This window comes from Rhinoderma darwinii, chromosome 12, assembly GCF_050947455.1.
Source record: "Rhinoderma darwinii isolate aRhiDar2 chromosome 12, aRhiDar2.hap1, whole genome shotgun sequence".
Taxonomy (NCBI): Eukaryota; Metazoa; Chordata; class Amphibia; order Anura; family Rhinodermatidae; genus Rhinoderma; species Rhinoderma darwinii.
The window spans coordinates 60,539,458-60,561,326 of NC_134698.1; the positions used below are offsets into that span (position 1 = coordinate 60,539,458).

A 21,869-nucleotide genomic window follows, 5' to 3' on the forward strand; every position below is an offset into this window, starting at 1 on the left:
GAACATTATAATTAAACATTTGTCCACGTGGCTTACCTTTTTATAGGAGGATACCAAAATGAAGACACTTGTAAGCACCAGCACTTTATTTACCAATTCAAGTCTCAGTCTTTCATCAGGACCCACCTCTGGATATAACAGTGGTGTGACTGCAACTATTGGCCAGGGCGCTAATCTCAGCAGTCAGGAGGTGAGTGTTTTCTGCACCATATTGTCCTCGTGTATAAAACTAGTGCAGACGATAAGGGAAGCAGTTGTCAAAATCAATCAACCAGATTCCAGCTTTCATTTTTTTCACTGGAGGTTAGAAGATGAAAGAACTAATCTAATTGTTTGCTTCCATTCACTGCTTCAGTTTTCTGCAATGGATGGCATACATGAGGCCGATTGTATGGACCAGTAAAGAAGTGAAAAATAATGGCCCTCGTTTATGAAGACAGAAAAAACAGCCTTGCTGCCAATAGCAACCAATCAGAGTTCAGCTATTATTTTGGGTGAAATGAGAGCTGCATTGTGATTGGTTGTTGTGGGGAACAAGGCCAGCTTTTATTTTGGGCAAGTTCGATCAATGAAGACCAGTGTGTTAGTTGTATGAAATCATAATTCAAAAGTGAAAAACATGTTTTAAAAATCTACATCAATCGTTACTTAAGTTTCTTGCTGCGACGCCACATGGGAGACCAGTTTGTAAAAATCGGGAAAAAAATGAATATCACATAATATAAAATGTATTATCAAGATCCAACTTGCAATTGGCTTAATTAATCTAATAATCCTGCCGCCTAATAAAAGTGTAAGATAAGAAATTGTTATCCAAGACGTTTGGTTAAGGCAGGCAACAAATACATTTTACGTATCTTGTGCTGCATTCGTTGATTTTTATCTGTATTTCTTTGAAAGACATTGTCAAGATGTTTGGATCCATCTCTGGGTGCTGAGAGAGGTCGCTCTGTAGTGAGGAATTGTGACTTTTTAACCCCTACCAATATTTCAGTTGCAGGTATGTATATGAATGTGTATGAATCCTTTTTATCAATGTGAGCGCTTCATTTTAGGGGAAAAAATAAAACTCTGCCTCTTTTCCAAGTTGTTACGCTAGGTGGTCTGAGAAGCTGATTCACCAAAGTTCTGGCAAGGATTCTCCCACACCTTTATATGGCAGTGTCATACAAATAAGGGATGTGGACCTTCTTTTATAGGGTTTGTCTCATCACAGATATTATTGGCATATTGCTAGGATATGCCACCAATGTCCTATTGTTGGGGGTTTGACCGCTCTTATTCCTGCCCTTTCGCTGAAATGGTAGCAGCGCTATGAAAGCTACAACCACATCTGTCAGATTTTTTTCAGGCGGCCCCATGGTCAGCCATTACGGTCAATGGATAACCAGTAAAAACCCAAGCAGACACAAATTGGCAAAGCAATTTCATAGCACTGCTGCCACTTAGTGGCATACTGGTGGGTCGAATATCTGTGATGAGACCGTCTCTTTAATAGGTACTTATGGTTGGTAGAACATTTTTACTATTCGCTGCAGGAGACATCTCTCCTAACCCTGGTCCTCCGATTTCTACTGCTAAGCTGAACCCATTACCTGCCACACCTAGAAATCATGCAAATCTTCTTAATATTCCTTGTACGTCTTCTCCTGTCTCTAACGGTGCGCTCTGGAATTCTTGGTTCGTGTACAACAAACTCACCTTTATTCATGACTTATTCCTTTCCAACTCTCTCAACCTCCTGGCTCTTATAGAAATATGGCTACGCCTGTCTCGCACTGCTTCCCCTGCTGCTCTGTCTTATGGTGGTCTCCACTTCTCCTATGCCCCCAGACCTGAGAACAGGCAGGGTGGAGGAGTAGGAATACGTCTGCACTTTCTAGGTCATTCCCCCCAGTACCCCCACTCACATTTCCCGCCTTTTGAAGTCAACACTCTCAGACTCTTTCACCCATTCTCCCTCCAAGTGGCAGTTGTCTACCACCCCACGGGCTCACCGTGTCAATTCCTAAATTACTTTGCTGCCTGGCTTCCACCCACTCTCATCCCATTGATAACCCAATCTCCCCATCTGCCTGCCAGTTTCTGCCTTTTACCTGATCCCTAGGTCTTTTACAACTTACAAACTCTCCTACACCTTACGACGGGCATTCACTTGACTGGTCTTCTTCCAATTCTGCTCAGTTTCTGACTTTATTAATTCTCCTCTCCCGCTCTCTGACCACAACCTTCTCTCCTTTACTATGAAAATTTCTCTGCCTTCTCAGGTCATCCCTACGTATCAGACATACAAAAATCCACATGCCATTAACACTCAGAAACTCATAGACAGTCTACAGTCCTCATTGTCCCCTATCTCTTCCTTCTCCTGTCCCAATCTGGCTGCCAAACTTTACAATAACACTCTCAAAAATGCATTGGATGAAGCAGCCCCCCCTACACTCCGAACCACCCGACAAAGACGACGACAACCCTGGCACACGCCTCAATCCCGCTTTCTTCAGCGGTGCTTGAGATGTGCCGATCAACTGAGAAAATCGCATTTGGCCGCAGATTTCCTCCATTACAAATTTATGCTCCAAACTTACAACTCACAGAGCCAAACAAGTCTATTTCACCTCTCATCTCCACACTATCCAGTAATCCAAACCACCTCTTTCATATATTTCATTCCCTCCTTAGTCCTAAAGTGTAGACGCCAATCACAGATCTCAGTCCTGAAGACCTGGCCACTTATTTTAACCCCTTCAGGACGAAGCCATTTTTTTATTTTTCATTTTCGTTTTTTCACTCCTGCCTTCCAGGAGCCGTAACTCTTTTATTTTTCAGTCAATAGAGCGGTGTGAGGGCTTATGTTTTGCAGGAGGAGTTGTAGTTTCTATTTTCTGACACCATTTAAAGTACTATATAATGTACTGGGAAACTGCAAAAAAATTAATTGCAGGCTAAAATTAGAAAAAATGGCCATTCCTCCATTGTATTTTGGGTTTAGTTTTTACGGCTTTTACCGTGTGGTAAAAACGACAACTTAACTTTATTCTGTGGCTCAATACAATTACGGTGATACCAAATTCATATAGGTTTTTTTATATTTCACTATAAAAAACAAAACAAAAAACAAATGTTGTTAAAAAGAAAATTTGTTCTGTTTCACCACATTCTGAGAACCAGAACGTTCTTATTTTTCTGCGGAATGAGCGGTGTGAGGGCTAATTTTTTGCGGGACGACCTGTAGTTTTTATCGGTGCCATTTTTTTTGGTCCGTCCAATTTTTTTTTAGCACTATTTATTACATTTGTTTTGAGAGCTAAGTTGATGAAAAAGCAGCGATTTGGGTGTTGTAAAGGTTTTATTTTTTACGGCATTCACTGTGTGCATTAAATAACGCTATATTGTAATAGTTGAGACTTTTACGAACGCAGTGATACCAATTTTGTTAACTTTTTTATTTTTTACATTACTTTACAGGAAAATGGGATAAAGGTTTTTATTTTTAATATTTTATTTTTTTTCACTACTAACTGTATTCACTTTGATTTTTACAGTTTATTAGTCCCTCTAGGTGACTTGAACCAGCGATCGTTCAAGTCGCCACAGGCAGGGCTTAACAGAGGCAGAGTGAAGGCAGTCCTGGGGGCCTTCATTAGGCCCCTGAGCTGCCATGACAACCATGGTCACCCCCCAATCTCGCTGCGGGGTGGGGCGTCCCCCTCTTTTCAATGCCTCAGATTCTGTGGTCGCGATTGACCACAGCATTTGAGGGGTTAAACAGCCAGGAACAGCGTTCGTCCCGGGTGTGAGCTGTAAAACACACCCAATACCCGCTCAGTATGGAGCACGCTCGGCGTGAGTACGCTCCATACATAACCCCCGCACTATGACGTACCAGGCACATCATTTTGCGGGAAGGGGTTAAAGTTAAAATTGACGACATCCGGCATGATGTCATCTTCACAGCAGTGCTCAATTGATTTGTATTATTTTATAATTCTATGTGCTGTTAGAATTTCAGTTATGACGGCTTTTACTGACAGAATAAACAAAACACAGTAGTTATAAGTAATATAATATGGGCGGTGATAGATTGTGGGAGGAGAAACTCAGAACTGTGATGCCGAAAGCCGTATACAGATTTAGGCCTGATTTACACGATTTGCGCAAAAGGCACTTAACAGCTGCGTGTGTCATCAGTGTATGATGCGCGGCTGCGAGATTTTCTCGCAGCCGCCATCATTTTGCCACTCCGTTTGGATGTTTGTAAACAGAAAAGCACGTGGTGCTTTTCTGTTTACATTCAGAGAATGACATCTGTTGCGCGAACCACGCAGTTCGCACGGAGCTGCTTCCGTGCGACCATCGTGGTTTTCACGCACCCATTGACTTCAATGGGTGTGTGATGCGCAAAAAACTCCGAAATATAGAACATGTCGTGAGTTTTACGCAGCGGACTCACGCTGCGCAAAACTCACGGACTGTCTGCACTGCCCCATAGCCTAATATAGGTGCGTACGACACGCGTGAAAAGCACGTGCGTATATTACGCTCGTCTAAATGATGCCTTAAACATTACGTTTAATATCCTTTAAAACATTTGACCGCTTCTTTGTAAAATGATTCCATTTGTATAAACATAAAAGTTTATTTTTGTCTTTAGACTCCAAGAGAACAAGCTGCACGTCTCCTCTGGAATCTCTACCTGGAAAAATAATCTGCTCCTCCCAACACGATTCTCTCTTCCAGTCTACTGCGTTTCACTATCAGGAGCTCGCCACTCGGGTCCAGGCCAGTGCAATGGCAGAGGTGTGTGTGATATTAATTGTACAGGGACTAGTGGTTGCGTTTATAGGGAATATTCCCAGCAATAAATGTCACCCTATCCCAATGTGGTCCAACGTCTGGAGTGCCAGACGAGGTAGCAGGGAACTCCAATTCTCCAAGTAGGTAGAAGTCCTAGTAATGGAATTGGCACTGATCAGAAATTGATGGCATATATTGCATAAATTCACTGTATTTAAAAGATATATTCAATTGTGCTCCCACAACATAACAATTTTAAAGGATTCACTGGTGTGATATATGAGTAAAATATAACATTTATTTATAACTCTCTAAAAACAGGGGTACAATCACCACTGTGAAAAAGCCCCACCGTGTGTATAAAAACGTATTAAATAATAAACTCTGAGTTCTAATTCAATTGTGAACCTCCTATAGCTCAGTGTTCAACAAGAATATCAATACGGAATCAGCATTTGAAAAATGGGCATAACAATAGTCTTGACGCTAATTCACACTAGAGTCCGTGATAACCGCACCGGAAGCTCCTAGTGTTGAGGTATACAAACAATGCTAGTGTTCCCAATGCTAAAAAATTCCTATTCACAACCGACCCAACGCGTTTCAATACTCATCATCAGGGGTCTGTAGCTTGGTCACTCTGGCCAGGGATGCCAGCGATATTTAGTTCAGCAGCAGGTATTCTGCTGTACTCCACGGAAGCATGCTCGCATAGATGTCAGCGGCATGCTTCATTCTGGGACTCTGAGTTATTTAAAGCATCTGACTCCTCCCCCTGTCCTCGGCACCGCCAATCGAAACAGCCAATCACACTCACCAATCGAATTCGTGACACCTATATATTGCATATTAAAGGGGTTGACCACTATTTATATTTTAAAATGTGCTGAAAGCAGCAGCTAAAGTCACTTACCAATTGAATGTACTTAAAAGAACTCCACCAATGTCTGAATGTGTACAGTGCCGCCTCTTTGTTTAGTCCAATCTTTCTCATGGACTGCACGGCGTTCTGGTGTCAACATGGCTGCTGATGGATGGGCATGTGACCACACTGGTCCATCAGCAGCCTCCATTCAATAACAATGTGCACGCACTAGTTTCTCTTACCTGCAAAGTGTTATTCAATGGACGTCTCTGATGGACGTGTCTGGTCATATGCCCCTACATCAGTGGGTATGTTGGGACCGGAGCGCCGTACAGTCTATGAGGAAGATCAGACTAAAAAAACGCGGGATGCCACTATACACATTGGCGCAGATCTTCTAAGTACATTATATTAGTAAATTACTTTATCTTCATTTTCCAAATTGTGCTGAAAACCGAACATAAAGTGGCCAACCCCTTTAATGGGAATTGCGGGCCGTGGGTAGTAGTATGTAGACTACGGATAAGAGAAAGTTGTGCAAACCTGCCCTGTTTACACAGACTATTGGGCATCAAGTGCAAGCCATATATTTAGCTAAAAAAAACTTACGTTGAGTAGCGCGGTAGGATCCTCTACCTACAAATTTTTTTTTTAGACAAAGCCAAAATACACCGATGCTATTAAAGCCATAGGATGGGGAATAAATCTGTGGCAAAAAGATTCAATTAAATTTAAGGTTTACATGCTTTATCTTAAAAAAAAAACAAAAAGTAAGACTACTGGATGCATTTTTTTTTTTTATTACATTTCTTGGTTCTGCAAATCTAAACTTCACAGGTGCAGATTTACACGGCCTGAGAGTTCTCTTACATATTCATTACCGTTCACCTCGAAGACAGAACTGAAAACTTACTGACACTTCCAGCTATACCTTTTTCACGCTATATTGTAACTTCATTCTTTTCAGGTAATGACGGCGTGTTCCTACGATATAAAGAAGCTACATAACCGCCAAGCAGCAGCTGGATGGATGTAAGTATTGATGTGCACACAATATATACCATCAATATATAGAATTGTTATTTTGTGTGTCCACTCTAAATGGGAGAATGCAATTACAAACACATGCAGATGTTGCTGTGTGCTTTATCAGTGGCCTTTTTACTTGTGGTCCTTCTGTAATAAAACTCCCAGCTATGACATTGCTTTATGAACGGGAGCATTCTGTATTCATTGCAGAGCCAAGAAGGTTTATCAGTGCCTGCGATAATGTATCCTTACCATAGTCTCCTTTTCTTTCCAGATACCAGAGCACAGAGAAAGATGTATTGGTTTACTATAAGGCCTTCTCATCACCAACGAAGCACGGCTTTATTGGAACCGGAGTCATTAAGAGGTCGCTTAATGATGTCTGGTGTATGGTGAAAGATATTAGCACAAGGCGTTTGTATGATCAGTCCATGCTTACAGCCAGCGTGCATGAGAGAGTCAGCAGCAATATTCAGTTAGGTGAGTAATGTGAAGCTTATAGGTTTTCCTGCCTGGACTGGTCTTTGTTTTTCATAGTTTTCATATATGATCTCAATATAAGGGTTATGCCACAAGGAGCGGCACTGACCCGGCCAACAGCCACCATGTTAACAATGACTGGTTAATGACTGCGCATTGCTACGGGTAAAACGGCCCCTTACCTTAAAACCGTGCGGCCTTAAAAAGGTGCTATTAATTAATAGGCGCACGATTTTGCAGCTAAAGATACAACGTGCAGTCATTAACAGGCAATTTGACTGCCGCGCCAAATATGCTGCTGACGTAGCTGTACTGCGGCAAGGTCATTGCTGCTCCATGTGGCCTTACCCTGAGGGTTTACACAGTAACTTTATACTGGCATAAGGTTCCCAGTCCGCCTCTACCTGATAGACCAATACGACTACTCTTCAGAGCAGCAGTTACACTGGCAATGTTGTCAGAAACCGTATCCAGTGTCGCTTTAACAACATCTTTGACACTTTACACGTTACTCACTTCTTAATGCTATGGAATACGATCTCATGCACCACCATGATGTACTTGTTATATGTGGTCGTAGCAGCAATGAAATCATGAGTTCAGCCCAAGCCCATATTTGTGTATGAGTGAAATAATGGGGGCTTTCAGTAATCACGTATTTCCCTCTTAGTTCATGTGATGACTGACACGTCACTTTGTTACCTAAAACAACCCAGGGATTTCTGTTGTATCGCTGTGGAATTTAAACAGGTGAGTGGATATTTACTAACGCACTCCTATGATAGTTACCGATATATGGATTTTACATGATAATAAACAATTATTGTGACACCTCCTAAGCTTGTGATGATTCAGGAGCATTGGATTATTACATCCTACATCATCTAACTGAAGTCTGTTAAATATTTGTTTGGGGGCTCGTAACAAGATGGGAAGACTCAAAATAGTTAGGACTCCTAGAAGTTTACCAATTCTCCTAGTCCATGATGGTTAAGCCTCATGAACATGTGTGTGCATTTGTGCCTGTTGGGGTATGTGCACACACAAAATCAAAAACGTCTGAAAATACGGAGCTGTTTTCAAGGGAAAACAACTCCTGATTTTCAGACGTTTTTTAAGCCACTCGCGATTTTCACGGCCGTTTTTCTATAGAGTCTATGAAAAACTGCTCCAAAAACGGCTGAAGAAGTGACATGCACTTCTTTTTCACGGGCGTTTTCTTTAAAAACGGCCGCGAAACAAAACAGCCCGTCGGAACAGAACGCAGTTTTTCCCATTGAAATCAATGGGCAGATGTTTGGAGGAGTTCTGCTTCCGATTTTTCAGCCATTTTTCGGGACGTTTACGGCCCGAAAAACGTCTGAAAACACTACGTGTGCACATACCCTAATACTGAGCGCAAACCAGAATTGTATTGCAGACTGTCAATTCTGAGAGGTTTTGTTAAACCGGTCGAGGCACTAAACTTCGTCCTATTTACGGTATGGGACAAATAATGCATTTACCACCACTCTGGTATGCGTGGCTACATGCACTGATACAGATCCCTTTTGTGCATGAGGGCTTAAAGGCAGGAGCATTGGCACCTTCAGTCCTGTTCAGCCACAGCTTAGAAAGGAAAAATATTTTTTTTAAATCAAACCAATTTTATTGATACGAACACAGAAATGAAATAACACAGTAACATTCACATTACAATTTTCCAACATCGTATACAATAGTGACAGCATATCATGAAATCCCCAACTTCCCCCCTTTCCCCCCTCCCCGCACAGCCCCCCACTATATCTCCGCCCTTTGTTTCTAGTACCATTCCTGGTCAGAGCACATTTCTCTTATCCAATTTCCCCACCACCCCTTTTTTGCTCCAGACTCTATCACCTCCAGTTCCTCAGACGACTCTCGCCCTTATTCTGCTCAGTTCAGGTGTCAGCACCTCAGGACAGGCCAACCATCTGCTCCATTGTTTCTCAAAAAAAATTTCCGTGCCCCTTTTAGAAAATATCTTATGCTCCATCAGGATATTATAGTTCAACATTCCTACAATTTCCCTCATCCCTGGTGGCTCCTCATCCAGCCAGTTTTTAGCAATACATTTCCTCGTTTGGTATAATATCTTGGCAATTGCCAGGCTTGCCATTCTGTCACTCTCCAATTCTCCCACCGCTCCCAACAACATAACTTTAGGGTCTGCCGCCAATTCCCGACCATACACCTGCTTTATCAGATCCAATATTTCCCCCCATAGGGTCCTCAGGGCCTCACATGACCAAACCATATGCAATATGTCCGCCTTCTCTTCCGTGCACCTAGGACATTTAGCATCCGCTCTAATACCCATCTGTTTTAATACCCACGGGGTGCGGTACACTCTATGTATCAGGAAGAGTTGTGATCTCCTCTGCGCCAGACTGAGCGATAAGTGACATGTGGATGCTAATATCTCCTCCCACTCCTCCTCAGTCAATGGACCAACATCCTGTTCCCATTTCGCTTTTACCAGCATCATTGGGTTTCCCAGGTGTTTGGACAGCAAGCTCCTGTACGCCATTGAGATCAGGCCTTTGGTCGTGTCAGCCCGTCCCACATACTCTAGGACCCCAAGAGCACAGACCGTCAGGTCCACCACATGCGCCTGTGCCTGTAGGGCATGACGGATCTGCAAATATTGATAAAACATATTGTGCTCTAGTGGAAATAGGTCTTTCAACTGCTGAAATGATCTCAACCCGTTATCATCATAGAAGTGTTGTATTCGTCTAACCCCTGCCGATTCCCATTTTTGCATGCCCTCTAATTGGTATAATTCCCACAGGACCGGATTATGCCATAGGGGAGTATATTTGGTACACATTCCCACTCCCAGGATCTGTTTGCATTGCCACCATATTTTATGTATCAGGAGTAACGTTGGTTTAGCACTCGCCAATCTCTTAAAGGTATGTGCTTCCAGACCCTCTAGTGGGTTGAGTCCTCCCCCCAAATATGACAATAAACGCGCACTGGAGCCCCAAGTCTCTGTTTCCTCCCATCCCTTAAATTGTTGGCTCTGAGCAGCCAGGTAATATATCCAGGCATTTGGCAGCGCTACCCCCCCCCCCCCCCCTTCGTCTTTGGGCAATTGCAATTTCTCCAATTTAATCCTTGGAACCCCTTTTTTCCAGACCAGATCCCGAAAGAGATTGTGAAATCGTCTGAACCAGTGTTTAGGTATCCATACTGGGGAGTTATGAAGAATATATAAAACTTGAGGCATAAGGATCATCTTGATTAGATTAGTCCTCCCCAGAGAAGAGAGCGGGAGCCTGTTCCAGGCATCCACCTTATGTTTCACCTTGAGCAGCAGTGGTGAGACATTCAAAGACATGTAGTCTTGGACCCTAGCCGTCACCTTAACCCCTAGGTACGTAAATTCAGAGACTATCGGAATCCGGAGTCCCACTCCAGTATCTACAATATTCACCGTGTCAAGTGGCATCAGAGCAGACTTGGTCCAGTTAATATTTAATCCCGAGAACTCCCCAAACCTTGTGATCGTATCCATTACTACCTGCAGTGTATTCTCCGTGTCCGTCATATATATTAAAATATCGTCTGCATATAATGAATTTTTTTTCCTCCATTTCCCCATATTGCAAGCCTCTTATACGCTCCTCCTGTCTTATGAGGCACGCCAGTGGCTCCACCGCCAAGGCGAATAGTAATGGTGACAGTGGGCACCCCTGGCGCGTACCCCGGGCCAGTGAAAATTTCTCAGACATTGCACCATTCACCCGTATGCGGGCTGTAGGGGCCACATACAACAACTGTACCCACTTCACGAAGTTAGGGCCGAATCCCATCTTTTCTATTACCCGCCATAGGTACCCCCATTCTACGCAGTCGAACGCTTTTGAGGCGTCTAACGTTAGCACCGCCCTTCCTCCTTGCTCATCCGGTGTCGCCTGAAGATTTAAAAACAGCCGCCTGAGGTTGACAGCCGTCGATTTGGAGGGCATGAACCCCGATTGGTCTTCATGCACAACATGCTGTACCACCCTGTTCAGCCGCAGCGCCAATATCTTTGCCAAAATCTTGACATCCGATGTCAACAAGGATATTGGTCTGTAGGACTCCGGTAATTGACTGTCTTTCCCCTCTTTTAGGAGAACCACTATCGTAGCCTCATATAGGGAGTCTGGTAGTTTACCTCTGTCAAAACTATCCTGCAAAGTACTCAAATATTCTGGCGCTAGTTCCGTCCCATATTCCTTATAGATTTCCCCTGGTAACCCATCTGGACCTGGAGCTTTCTCATTTGCCATATCCCTTATCGCCTGTTCCAACTCCTCCAGTGAAATAGGGGCCTCCAAGCTTTCACGGTCCTCCCGGCCCAAGGTAGGCAAATTAATGTTTCCCAGGTACTCGTCCAATTGCTGTGTGTCGTAATGCACTTTGGATGTATATAGGTCAGTGTAAAACCGCTGGAATATGTGCAAGATTTGCCCCGTGTCTGTCTCCACCTGCCCCCCTCCCCCCTAAGGCCATGAATGAAATTATTACTCCCATGCGGCTTTGCCATCCTAGCGAGTAATCTCCCCGCCGTTTCCCCTTCTTCATAATATTGCTGTTTAAGGAATAATCGTTTATTATCCGCCATTGTTAGTTGGTGATTTTTTAACAACGTCTGTGCCTCCACCCAATGTCTAAGTGTCTCCTCGGACCCCTCTTCTACATGCCTCCCTTCTGTTTCTGTCACCCGCTCCTCTAAACTTTCTCCCAACTGCCTAGATTTAGTTTTAATTTGTTTAATATGTTGAATGAATACTCCTCTCAGCCAGGCTTTCATGGCATCCCACAACACTCCCCGCGGCACCGACTCAGTATTAAAATTAAAATATTCTTTTATCAGGTTCCGTATTTCCCCGACGTCCATCAATCTTAACCAAAACGCATTCAGCTTCCAATTCCCGGGGTTCCTGGTATACCTTACACCCACTTCCAGCGTCACCGCCATGAGAGTGGTCTGACAATGCCCTCTGTAGGTATTCTATTTGCGCTATGTACGGCACCGCTGAAGCTGAGCATGCTACCAAGTCTATTCGCGAAAGTGACTGAAATGTGGATGATGCACACGAGTACTGCCTCACCCCTGGATGTTTATCTCTCCAAATATCCCGCAGACCCCATTCCTCCATTAATCTTCCAAAGGCAGTCAGATCTCCTCTTTGCCCTCCTCCTCCTCTATGAAACCTATCCAACCCTTCAGACATCACTGCATTAAAATCCCCCATCACAATTAGCGGTACCTCAGGCCACCTGGAGAGTTTCTCCGTAACTCGTTTCAGTACAGTGCTAGAATAAGGCGGAGGGATATACAGCACTACCAGAATACACTCCCAGTGATATATAGTACAATGCACTCCCACATACCTCCCCTCCTCATCAGAAAAGGACGAATGACAGACAAAGGGAAGACTCCTGTGTATCAGCAAACTCACCCCCCTGGAATAAGTCGTATGAAAGGAGTGAAACCCATGTGCGATCCACACTCTCTGCAATAAGGATACAGATTCTCTAGTCAGATGCGTTTCTTGCAGCCCCACTATCAGGGCATTTTGCTGTTTAACCCAGTTAAAGATTGCCAGCCGTTTCCTAACTTCCCGTATTCCCCGGACATTCCAGGATAGACATTTAACCGATCCCATCAGGCGCCATATCTTTAAGAAATCTGTTACTACTCCAGCCTGCTCCAGTCAAGATATTAGGCCGTGCGTTCCCTCCCTCCTCCCCTCCCCCCCCAACAAAGCCTCCCCTCCGAAAAGGGTCAGAGCGACATGTACTGTCTCTCCTATCCAGCAGAAACGCACCATAGTGCGAACTTTTGACATGCCCTATTGGCATCTCTCTTTGAACCGTTTAACTTTCTCACCACTTCCAGTGAGCGCTGGCTCCCACTGCTATTCGCATGTATTAAACAATCCCACACAATCAGCAGAATTTACAGATACATTAGGTACCCAGTAACAATCCCTCAATAACATTGCCATCAGGCGCGGCCATTCTTGTTAGGCCTCATTTACACGAGCGTATTATACGCGCGTGCGACGCGCGTGCTTTTCACGCGTGTCGTACGCACCTATAATAGTCTATGGGGCTGTTTAGACGATGCGTGAATTTTGCGCTGCGTGAGTGCGTTGCGTAAAACTCACGACATGTTCTATATTCTTGCGTTTTTCACGCAACACGCACCCATTGACTTCAATGGGTGCGTGAAAACAACGCATGCCACACTGACGGTCCTGCGTTGCATGCGCGAAAATCACGCAAGAGCTGTCAAAAGGATGAATGTAAACAGAAAAGCACCACGTGCTTTTCTGGTTACAAACATCCAAACGGAGTGTCAAATTAGAGATGAGCGCACCGAACTTCACCGGGTTCGGCCGAACTCGTTTTAACCGAACCCGGCAAAAAATGTTCGGGTACGCGACGTCAGGAGACAGTCACTGCCCACGGTGCTGAAAGACTTAAACTGTTTCAGCACCATGGACAGTGACTTTCGATCACAATATACATATACGTGTAAAAAAAAACAGAAGTTCTGACTTACCGATAAGTCCCGGCTCCTTCCTCCAGTCCGACCTCCCGGGATGACAATTCAGGCCAAGTGACAGCTGCAGCCAATCACAGGCCAAGCACAGGCTGCAGCCAATCACAGGCTGCAGCGGTCTCATGGCCTGCCGCGTCATCCTGGGAGGTGGGGCCGGATGACAAGAGAGGGACGCGTCACCAAGGCAACGGCCGGGAGACCGGACTGGAGGAAGCAGGCAGTTCATGGTAAGTGTGAACGTCTTTTTTTATTCACAGGTTGGTGTATATTGTGATCGGCATTCACTGTCGAGGGTGCTGAAAGAGTTACTGCCGATCAGTTAGCTCTTTCAGCACCTTGGACAGTGACGGGCGTCGACTAGCCTCATCTCTATGATGGCGGCTGCGCGAAAATCACGCAGCCGCGCATCATACACGGATGACACACGGAGCTGTCAATTGCCTTTTGCGCACGCAAAACGCAGCGTTTTTTTGCGCGCGCAAAACGCACACGCTCGTGTAAATGAGGCCTTAAAAGGATACCACCCTGCTGTGTTTCAGACAAGGGTGTTCACACACTTCGGAGAACTGCATAATAACATATAATATGCTACAGTCCCGCAAACGACAACATGGCTCCAGACTTCACCGCCCAGGCGGGCTTTCACGCATCTTCTTCTCCAGCCGGTCTCCGCAACCGTGCCTCATTGCTATCCAGCCATCTTGCAGCCTCTCTGGGGTTCTCAAAGAATGAAGCAGTCCCAAAAGCAACCACCCGCAATTTGGCCGGATACATCATGGAGTATGGTATGGACAAGTTCCTCAGACGTTTCTTTACATTCCAGTATTGCAGCCGCTTCTTCTGTACATCCGCGGAGAAATCCGGATAAAAGGATATTTTGGCGCCATTGATGAAGATATCCTGCCGTTTCCTTGCCTTCCACAGTATCTTATCTCTGTCCTTTTAGTGCAACAGCTTCACTAAGACCGGTCTCGGGGGCCTCCCCGGTGGTCCCGGTCTGGTAGGTACTCTGTGCGCTCTTTCAACAGCATATAGAGGAGACAGCTCTTCCCGGCCAAACTGCTCCAGCAGCCATTTTTCAAAAAACTCATCCGAGTTATTGCCCTCCGTTTTTTCCGGCACTCCGACCAAACACACGTTGTTTCTGCGTAGCCGATTCTCTAAATCATCCGCCTTAGCCTGCAGGGCCACCACCGCCAAGGACTGAGACTGCACATCCCGCCTGAGCTCCGGCAGAACATCTTCCACTTCAGACACTCTCCCCTCAATAACTGTGGTTCTTTCTGCCACTTTCTGTAAGTCATTACGTAACAGCAGAATATCTTCCTTCAGGCTTCCCACCTGCCCGGTTAGCACAGATAAAATTGAGGAGTTCTGCTTTACCGCAGCGAATATATCTGTGAGGGAAGGCTCCTTCACCTGGTCTCTCCTGCTATGCGTTCTGCCGCCATCTTCCTCCACACGCCTGTCCCGCCGCTGACTCCCCAGCTCTTCCTCCTCCTCACTCACCGAGTCCTCTCCCAGCACGGAGTATCTGGAACCTGAGGCCATGCTGTCTGCCTTCCCACTGCCAGCCACCGGCGTCTTGCCTGCTGCAGATCCGCTCGCACGAGGGGTTCTTGCAAATCTCTCCAGCCTGTCTGCCGCCTCAGACCGCATGTGCCTGCTCCTGCATTCAGTCTCCTCGGCGCCATCTTGCCTTCTCGGCCCCGGACTCACCGGCGGCGTTTTTTGTTTCTTAGAACGGGTCATTGCAGCTGTATTAAGCGGTACCGACTCCTCCAGCCTCCAGATCGGTGAATATTACCGGGTAATTCAGGGATAAACAGTACTTTCAGGATGAATACAGCAGGAGCTCCAGCCACACACGTCCTCTTACATCTGCTGCTAGGCCACGCCCCCCAAGGAAAAATAATTTACAGAACTGGTGACCGGCTAAGGCTGGGTTCCCACGGGAAGGATATGCTGTGTAAAAACCCACGCAGCGTATCTGACCTGGAACCCGCACAGTACATTCTGTTTGAAAACCTGCACTACATTGTAGTGCGTTTTTTCAGACGGAATTTCCTTTGCGGAAAGCAACAGTAAAAAAACGCTCATACTTACATGGGTCATTATGGCGACGTGTCCCACCATTGCATTCCGGTCTGGCCTCCCTGGATGATGCTTCAGCCTGTGATTGGCTGCAGCGGTGGTCACATGGGATGTAATGTCATCCCAGGAGATCGGCCTCTGACATCATCCAGGCCGGCCTCCTGGGATGACATATCATCCCATGCGACCACCGCTACAGCCTGTGATTGGCTGCAATGCTCACATGTGCTGCAACGTCATCCCCGGAGGCCAGACTGCAGGAAGGAGGAGGGCGTTCTGGGTAAGTATGATTATTTTATTTTTTCCCGTAGTTGTGATTTTTGCGGCATAATCGCTGCGAATATTCCGCAACACTTGGCTTTCTGTTGCGGGTTTTGCATTCCCATTGAATTCAATGTGGAAAACCCGCAACAGAAAATCAACAAAAGCGAAGCATAAATTTACATGCTGCGGAATTAAATTCTGCAGCGCAGGTCAATTTATTAACGTTTGCGCTGTGGGTTTCTGTCGCAGCGTGGGCATGAGATTTTCTGAATCTCATCCACTTTGCTGCTACTGTAAATGCTGCGGAATTTCCTTGGTGCTGGGAAGTAGATCTCCTATACTTCTCTCATTGTGTTTGCCTCTAATCTCCGGTATCAGTAATCGCACACCAATCTACATTTTCAGTTGGATTGTATCGCTGGTATTGCAGTATACAGAGTGTACTGCTCTTAGTACATAATGACATGTGTTTCCTGCACACAGGAGAAGTGTTACAGCTTGTGCTTCCAATCTGTGTATAACGAGTCTATGCCGCGTCCTAATAAAGACACCGTACGAGGAGAGCTTCTACCTAGTGCATGGATTTTACAACCTGATACCATCAATGGAGAAGCCGTCACAAGAGTCATTTACATGTTACAGGTAAGAACGATAACCGGCCTTGTACAGGGTAAGGGGGTGGCACACAGAAATGGAGTGCCAAAGCAAAGGATAGTGCGGTAAATAGTCATTTTCATTTTGATCCTATTTACCAGCCATTCCATCCAGATATAGTCCAGGTAGAGCGCGTTTGTATGCATAATCGAGACACATACGTTTTACAGTTCAGCATCGACAGGAAGATTTACATTGATCTCAAATTACATTTCACATATGACAGCTGAAATGGGAAGGGGTAAAGCAGCGTGCTAGCAGTCATGCTATTCCCCATCTCAGCACAATTTCAGAAAATACACTCCAGTTTCACAGCGTTTTTTGTTCCTTACAAAAAAAATAAAAATACTGCGGACAGAGGTTACCTGAAAGCTTATACTGGGATAAAAACCACTACAATGTTTGTTTGTTTGTTTTGGAGTTTGTTTTTTCCAAAACGCAGCATGCTCCGGATATGGTGTTTTCTCTGGGCTTTTTGCCATAGGCTTCTCTATAGGAATTGAAAATGGTTAGAAAATTAATAGAAAAAAAAAACACAATGTAAGGCCCCATTCACATTGTTTTGTGCTATCCGCCGAGCGTATACGTTTTTGTTTTGTTTTTTTTATAATAAAGTGGACAATAGAAAACGTATACAAATGTGTACCATTTTCTGTTTACATCTGTGTTTTTTATAACCTGTACGTTTAGCGTATACTCATACGTCTATTCGTTTTGGTCTGTTTTTTTACTTAAAAAAATATATACTTTTTTTTTAAAGTGAATACTGATAGGGGGAAAAAACGAAACAAAAAAAGACAGGATTTACTGTATGTAAATGGATACAAACGTGTCGCATTACATTTGCATACGTTGTCCATTGAGATTAATGCTAAAAATGCTGCATATACCTTTTTTTTAAAGTACATAATAGCGTAGCAGACTACGCTTTTCAGTACTTTCAAAAAACAGTATCCCAACGTAAACAATGACAAACATAGACCAAACGGATGATACTTTGGTTGACGTTTGACACGTTAGGCTGGGTTCACACGACCTATATAAAGGCGTAAACAAGGCGTATTATGCCTCCGTATTTTCAGACGTAATTGCAGTTATCGTGTGCACATATCCTTATAGTCTGTGTATATGCCGAGCTATATTTTTCAATATCTTTTTAGTGTTTAAAAACTTAAATGCTCGGCGGATAGCACAAAAGCGATGTGAATATGGGGCCTTAAATAAACAGACAAAAAAAATTTGTTTCCACATCGAGGGGTAAATAGTTCTCCTTTTGGCATGCACAATCCTTCTTAGGCCTCATGCACACGACCATGCCTGTAAAGTATGGGAGCACGGCCTGTAAAATCTGAAAGTAGGACATGCTCCATATTTCCCGGCACGTACACCTATCCGTGGCACATAGAACCGGACAGGTCTGTAAATGCAGACCGTATTGCGGTCCGCAATTAGTTTTTTTTTACGGTCATGTGCATGGGGCCTTAGGTCTCTGTCACACAGGGTCTTTGTCTTGCGTTTTAAACTGCATGAAAATATGCAGTGTTTTTTTCCAAAAAGATTCACACGAGCGTGTGCGTTTTGCGCGCGCAAAAGTTACTTAACAGCTCCGTGTGTCATGTGCATATGGTGCGTGGCTGCGTGATTTTCGCGCAGCCGCCATCATTATGACACTGTATGTTTGTAAACAGAAAAGCACGTGGTGCTTTTGTGTTTTCATTCATAGTTTTTACTGCTGTTGCGCGAATCACGCGTGTCACACGAAAGTGCTTCCGTGTGCTGCGCGTGATTTTCACGCACCCATTGACTTCAATGGGTGCGTGATGCGCGAAATACGCACAAATATAGGACATGTCGTGAGTTTTACGCAGCGGACACACGCTGCATGAAACTCACGGACTGTCTGAACGGCCCCATAGATTAACATAGGACCGTGCGACACGCGTGAAAATCACGCGCGTTGCACAGACGTATTACACGTTCGTCTAAATAAGCCCTTAATGGGGATTTTTCATTAAGGGTATGTGCACACACACTAATTACGTCCGTAATTTACGGACGTATTTCGGCCGCAAGTACCGGACCGAACACAGTGCAGGGAGCCGGGCTCCAAGCATCATACTTATGTACGATGCTAGGAGTCCCTGCCTCTCCGTGGAACTACTGTCCCGTACTGTAATCATGTTTTCAGTACGGGACAGTTGTCCTGCAGCGAGGCAGGGACTCCTAGCATCGTACATAAGTATGATGCTAGGAGCCCGGCTCCCTGCAGTGTGTTCGGTCCACTACTTGCGGCCGAAATACGTCCGTCAATTACGGACGTAATTAGTGTGTGTGCACATACCCTTAGTGTTATTTTGTACAGGCCTTTTCATTCCTATAGAGAATACTACAGAGAAAAACACGGCAATACCTAGAGCATGCTGCATTTTGCTAAAAATGCCATTGACCCCAAAAACAACAAATCCAGAACGCTGTGTTATGTAGACACTCACATTTTCTGATAGACTTGAAACTAACATCTGGTCGCAGCGTTTTTGCCCCACTTTCAAAATGCTACTGAAAACATGTCAACACAATGTGTATGAAATCGGAATTAGGAGTCATTACAAGCCTGTTTCTACCTTCAGGGGGGGAATTATTTGCAGATTTCTTCGAGTCTTGCCTAAATTCTCCCCATTGATCAGCAATTTGACAGAAGAGAACGCAATAACTTTTATTTATTTACAAGTGAGTTATTAACCAGTTTCAGTAACAAATGCTCTTTCATTTAAACTCCTGACCTTAATTGCCTACTTCTTGTCAAAAGTAAAGGATTTCATATTTTTAGAATGTCAGACAGGTGGAGGTCTTGATCTAGGACCCTACCTAGTGGAGATCAGCAGAGCCTAGCTGAAAAGGGGAGAATTGTCTGTGCATGTACACGGCTCTTAGTCTGGAGATTTACAGAAATGGCTGAGCTCTGGATTACAGTCTTCATCCTTTTAACCTGGAAAAAGCTTGCTTATGGTTTGGTTTTTTTCTTCCAGGTTGACCTTGGAGCACCAGCGATCCCTTCTAGGCTACTCAGCGTGATTAGCAAACGTCAGCCTCTGGTGATTGCAAACCTGGCCAGATTTCTCTCCGGATAATCTAGAGGAGGTGACTTGAAAAATCGAGACTGTTCAGTAATTCCTGCATCACTGTCAGGGCTGTGAGAGGAATGAATTACGTAGCATCAGGCAGTTTATTGCATGGTTTTATTCCCTCACTATGCCGGGGGGCTCTGCATTTTATAATTTCATGTTGCACATAATATAGATAAATACCTATTCATTTGTGATGTTTCCCAAATGGAACCCATGATAACCACAAGGTCTGCTACTTCTATGTTACTGGGTATTTACTGTTTAACCCCTTAGTGACCAAGCTTGTTTGGACCTTAATGACCAAGCCAAATTTGTCAAATCTGGTATGTGTGACTTTATCAGAGAATAACTCTGTGAAAGTTTTGAATATCCAAGTAATTCTGACATTGTTTTTTCGTCACATGTTGTACTTTATTTTAGTGGTAAAAGTAGACTGATACGATTTGCGGAAATAACTTAAAAAATAGAAAAATTGAAGAAATTTTGTAAAAATTATCATTTTTCCCTATTTTTAACTGCAATATGTCACATATGTACACACATACTGTACAATTTTTTTTATTAAATATATATTTCCATCTCTTTACTCTATTTTGGCAGCACTTTTGAAAAAAAAAAATAATTTTTGAGCAATTTAGAGGACTTACAAGTTAAGTAATAATTGTATAAATTTTGTAGTACATTTTGTTTTCCTGCACCAAGCCAGGTTTTCATAGGCTCATAGGTGTCAGAATGGTGGAAACCCCCACAAGTGACCCCATTTTGAAAACTAGACCCCTTAAGGTATTTATTAAGGGGTGTTGTAAGTATTTTGACCCCACAGTTTTTTTGTAAGAATTCATGCAAAGCAGGCATAAAAAAATATAATTTAACTTTTTTCATAAAAGTATCACTTTGAAGACCGATTTCTTTGTAAAGCGACCATGAGAATGAAGAAACACACCCAAAAATCTATCACCCTGTTTCTCCTGTTTTCAAAAATGCCCCCATTGTGACCCTAATGCGTTGCCTGGACACACGACAGGGCCCGAAAGGGAGGGAGCACCCGGAGGCTTTCAGGACTCATATTTTGCTTGAAAATGTTTTAGGCCCCACTGTACATTTGGAGAGGTTTTGAACTACCAGAACGATAGAAACTCCCCATAAACGACCCCATTTAGAAAACTAGACCCCTTAAGGTATTTATCTAGGGGTGTAGTGAGTATTTTGACCCCACAGTTTTTTGCTAAATTTAATGCATAGCAGGTGAAAAAAAAAATAAAATTCACTTTTTTCATAAAAGTATCACTTTGAAGACCGATTTCTGTGTAAAGCGACCATAAGAATGAAGAAACACACCCCAAAATCTATCACCCTGTTTCTCCTGTTTTCAAAAATGCCCCCATTGTGACTCTAATGCATTGCCTGGACACACAGCAGGGCTTGAAAGGAAGGGAGCACCCAGAGGCTTTCAGAACTCATATTTTGCTTGAAAATGTTTTAGGCCCCACTGTATATTTGGAGAGGTTTTGAACTACCAGAACGATAGAAACTCCCCATAAACGACCCCATTTAGAAAACTAGACCCCTTAAGGTATTTATCTAGGGGTGTAGTGAGTATTTTGACCCCACAGTGTTTTGCTAAATTTAATGCATAGCAGGTGAAAAAAAATAAAAATTCACTTTTTTAATAAAAGTATCACTTTGAAGACCGATTTCTGTGTAAAGCGACTATAAGAATGAAGAAACACACGCCAAAATCTATCACCCTGTTTCTCCTGTTTTCAAAAATTCCCCCATTGTGACCCTAATGTGTTGCCTGGACACACAGCAGGGCCCGAAAGAAAGGGAGCACCCGGAGGCTTTCAGGACTCCTATTTTGCTTGAAAATGTTTTAGGCCCCACTGTACATTTGGAGAGGTTTTGAACTACCAGAACGATAGAAACTCCCCATAAACGACCCCATTTAGAAAACTAGACCCCTTAAGGTATT

The 21,869-nt window shown here is 44.0% G+C and overlaps 1 protein-coding gene across 1 annotated transcript in view; it reads left to right on the top strand.

Annotated features, from left to right (window-relative positions):
* The window catches only part of STARD9 (StAR related lipid transfer domain containing 9), a 174,760-nt gene extending 154,421 nt beyond the window's left edge, over positions 1-20,339 (top strand). The window contains exons 26-33 of the mRNA XM_075844676.1: positions 47-190; positions 901-1,000; positions 4,655-4,800; positions 6,630-6,694; positions 6,966-7,171; positions 7,842-7,921; positions 16,602-16,760; positions 19,799-20,339. Of these exons, the coding sequence (XP_075700791.1) occupies positions 47-190; positions 901-1,000; positions 4,655-4,800; positions 6,630-6,694; positions 6,966-7,171; positions 7,842-7,921; positions 16,602-16,760; positions 19,799-19,900 (1,002 nt within the window). The 3' untranslated portion in view covers positions 19,901-20,339. The remainder of the gene's footprint in view (positions 1-46; positions 191-900; positions 1,001-4,654; positions 4,801-6,629; positions 6,695-6,965; positions 7,172-7,841; positions 7,922-16,601; positions 16,761-19,798) is intronic.
* The last annotated feature ends 1,530 nt before the right edge of the window (positions 20,340-21,869 follow it).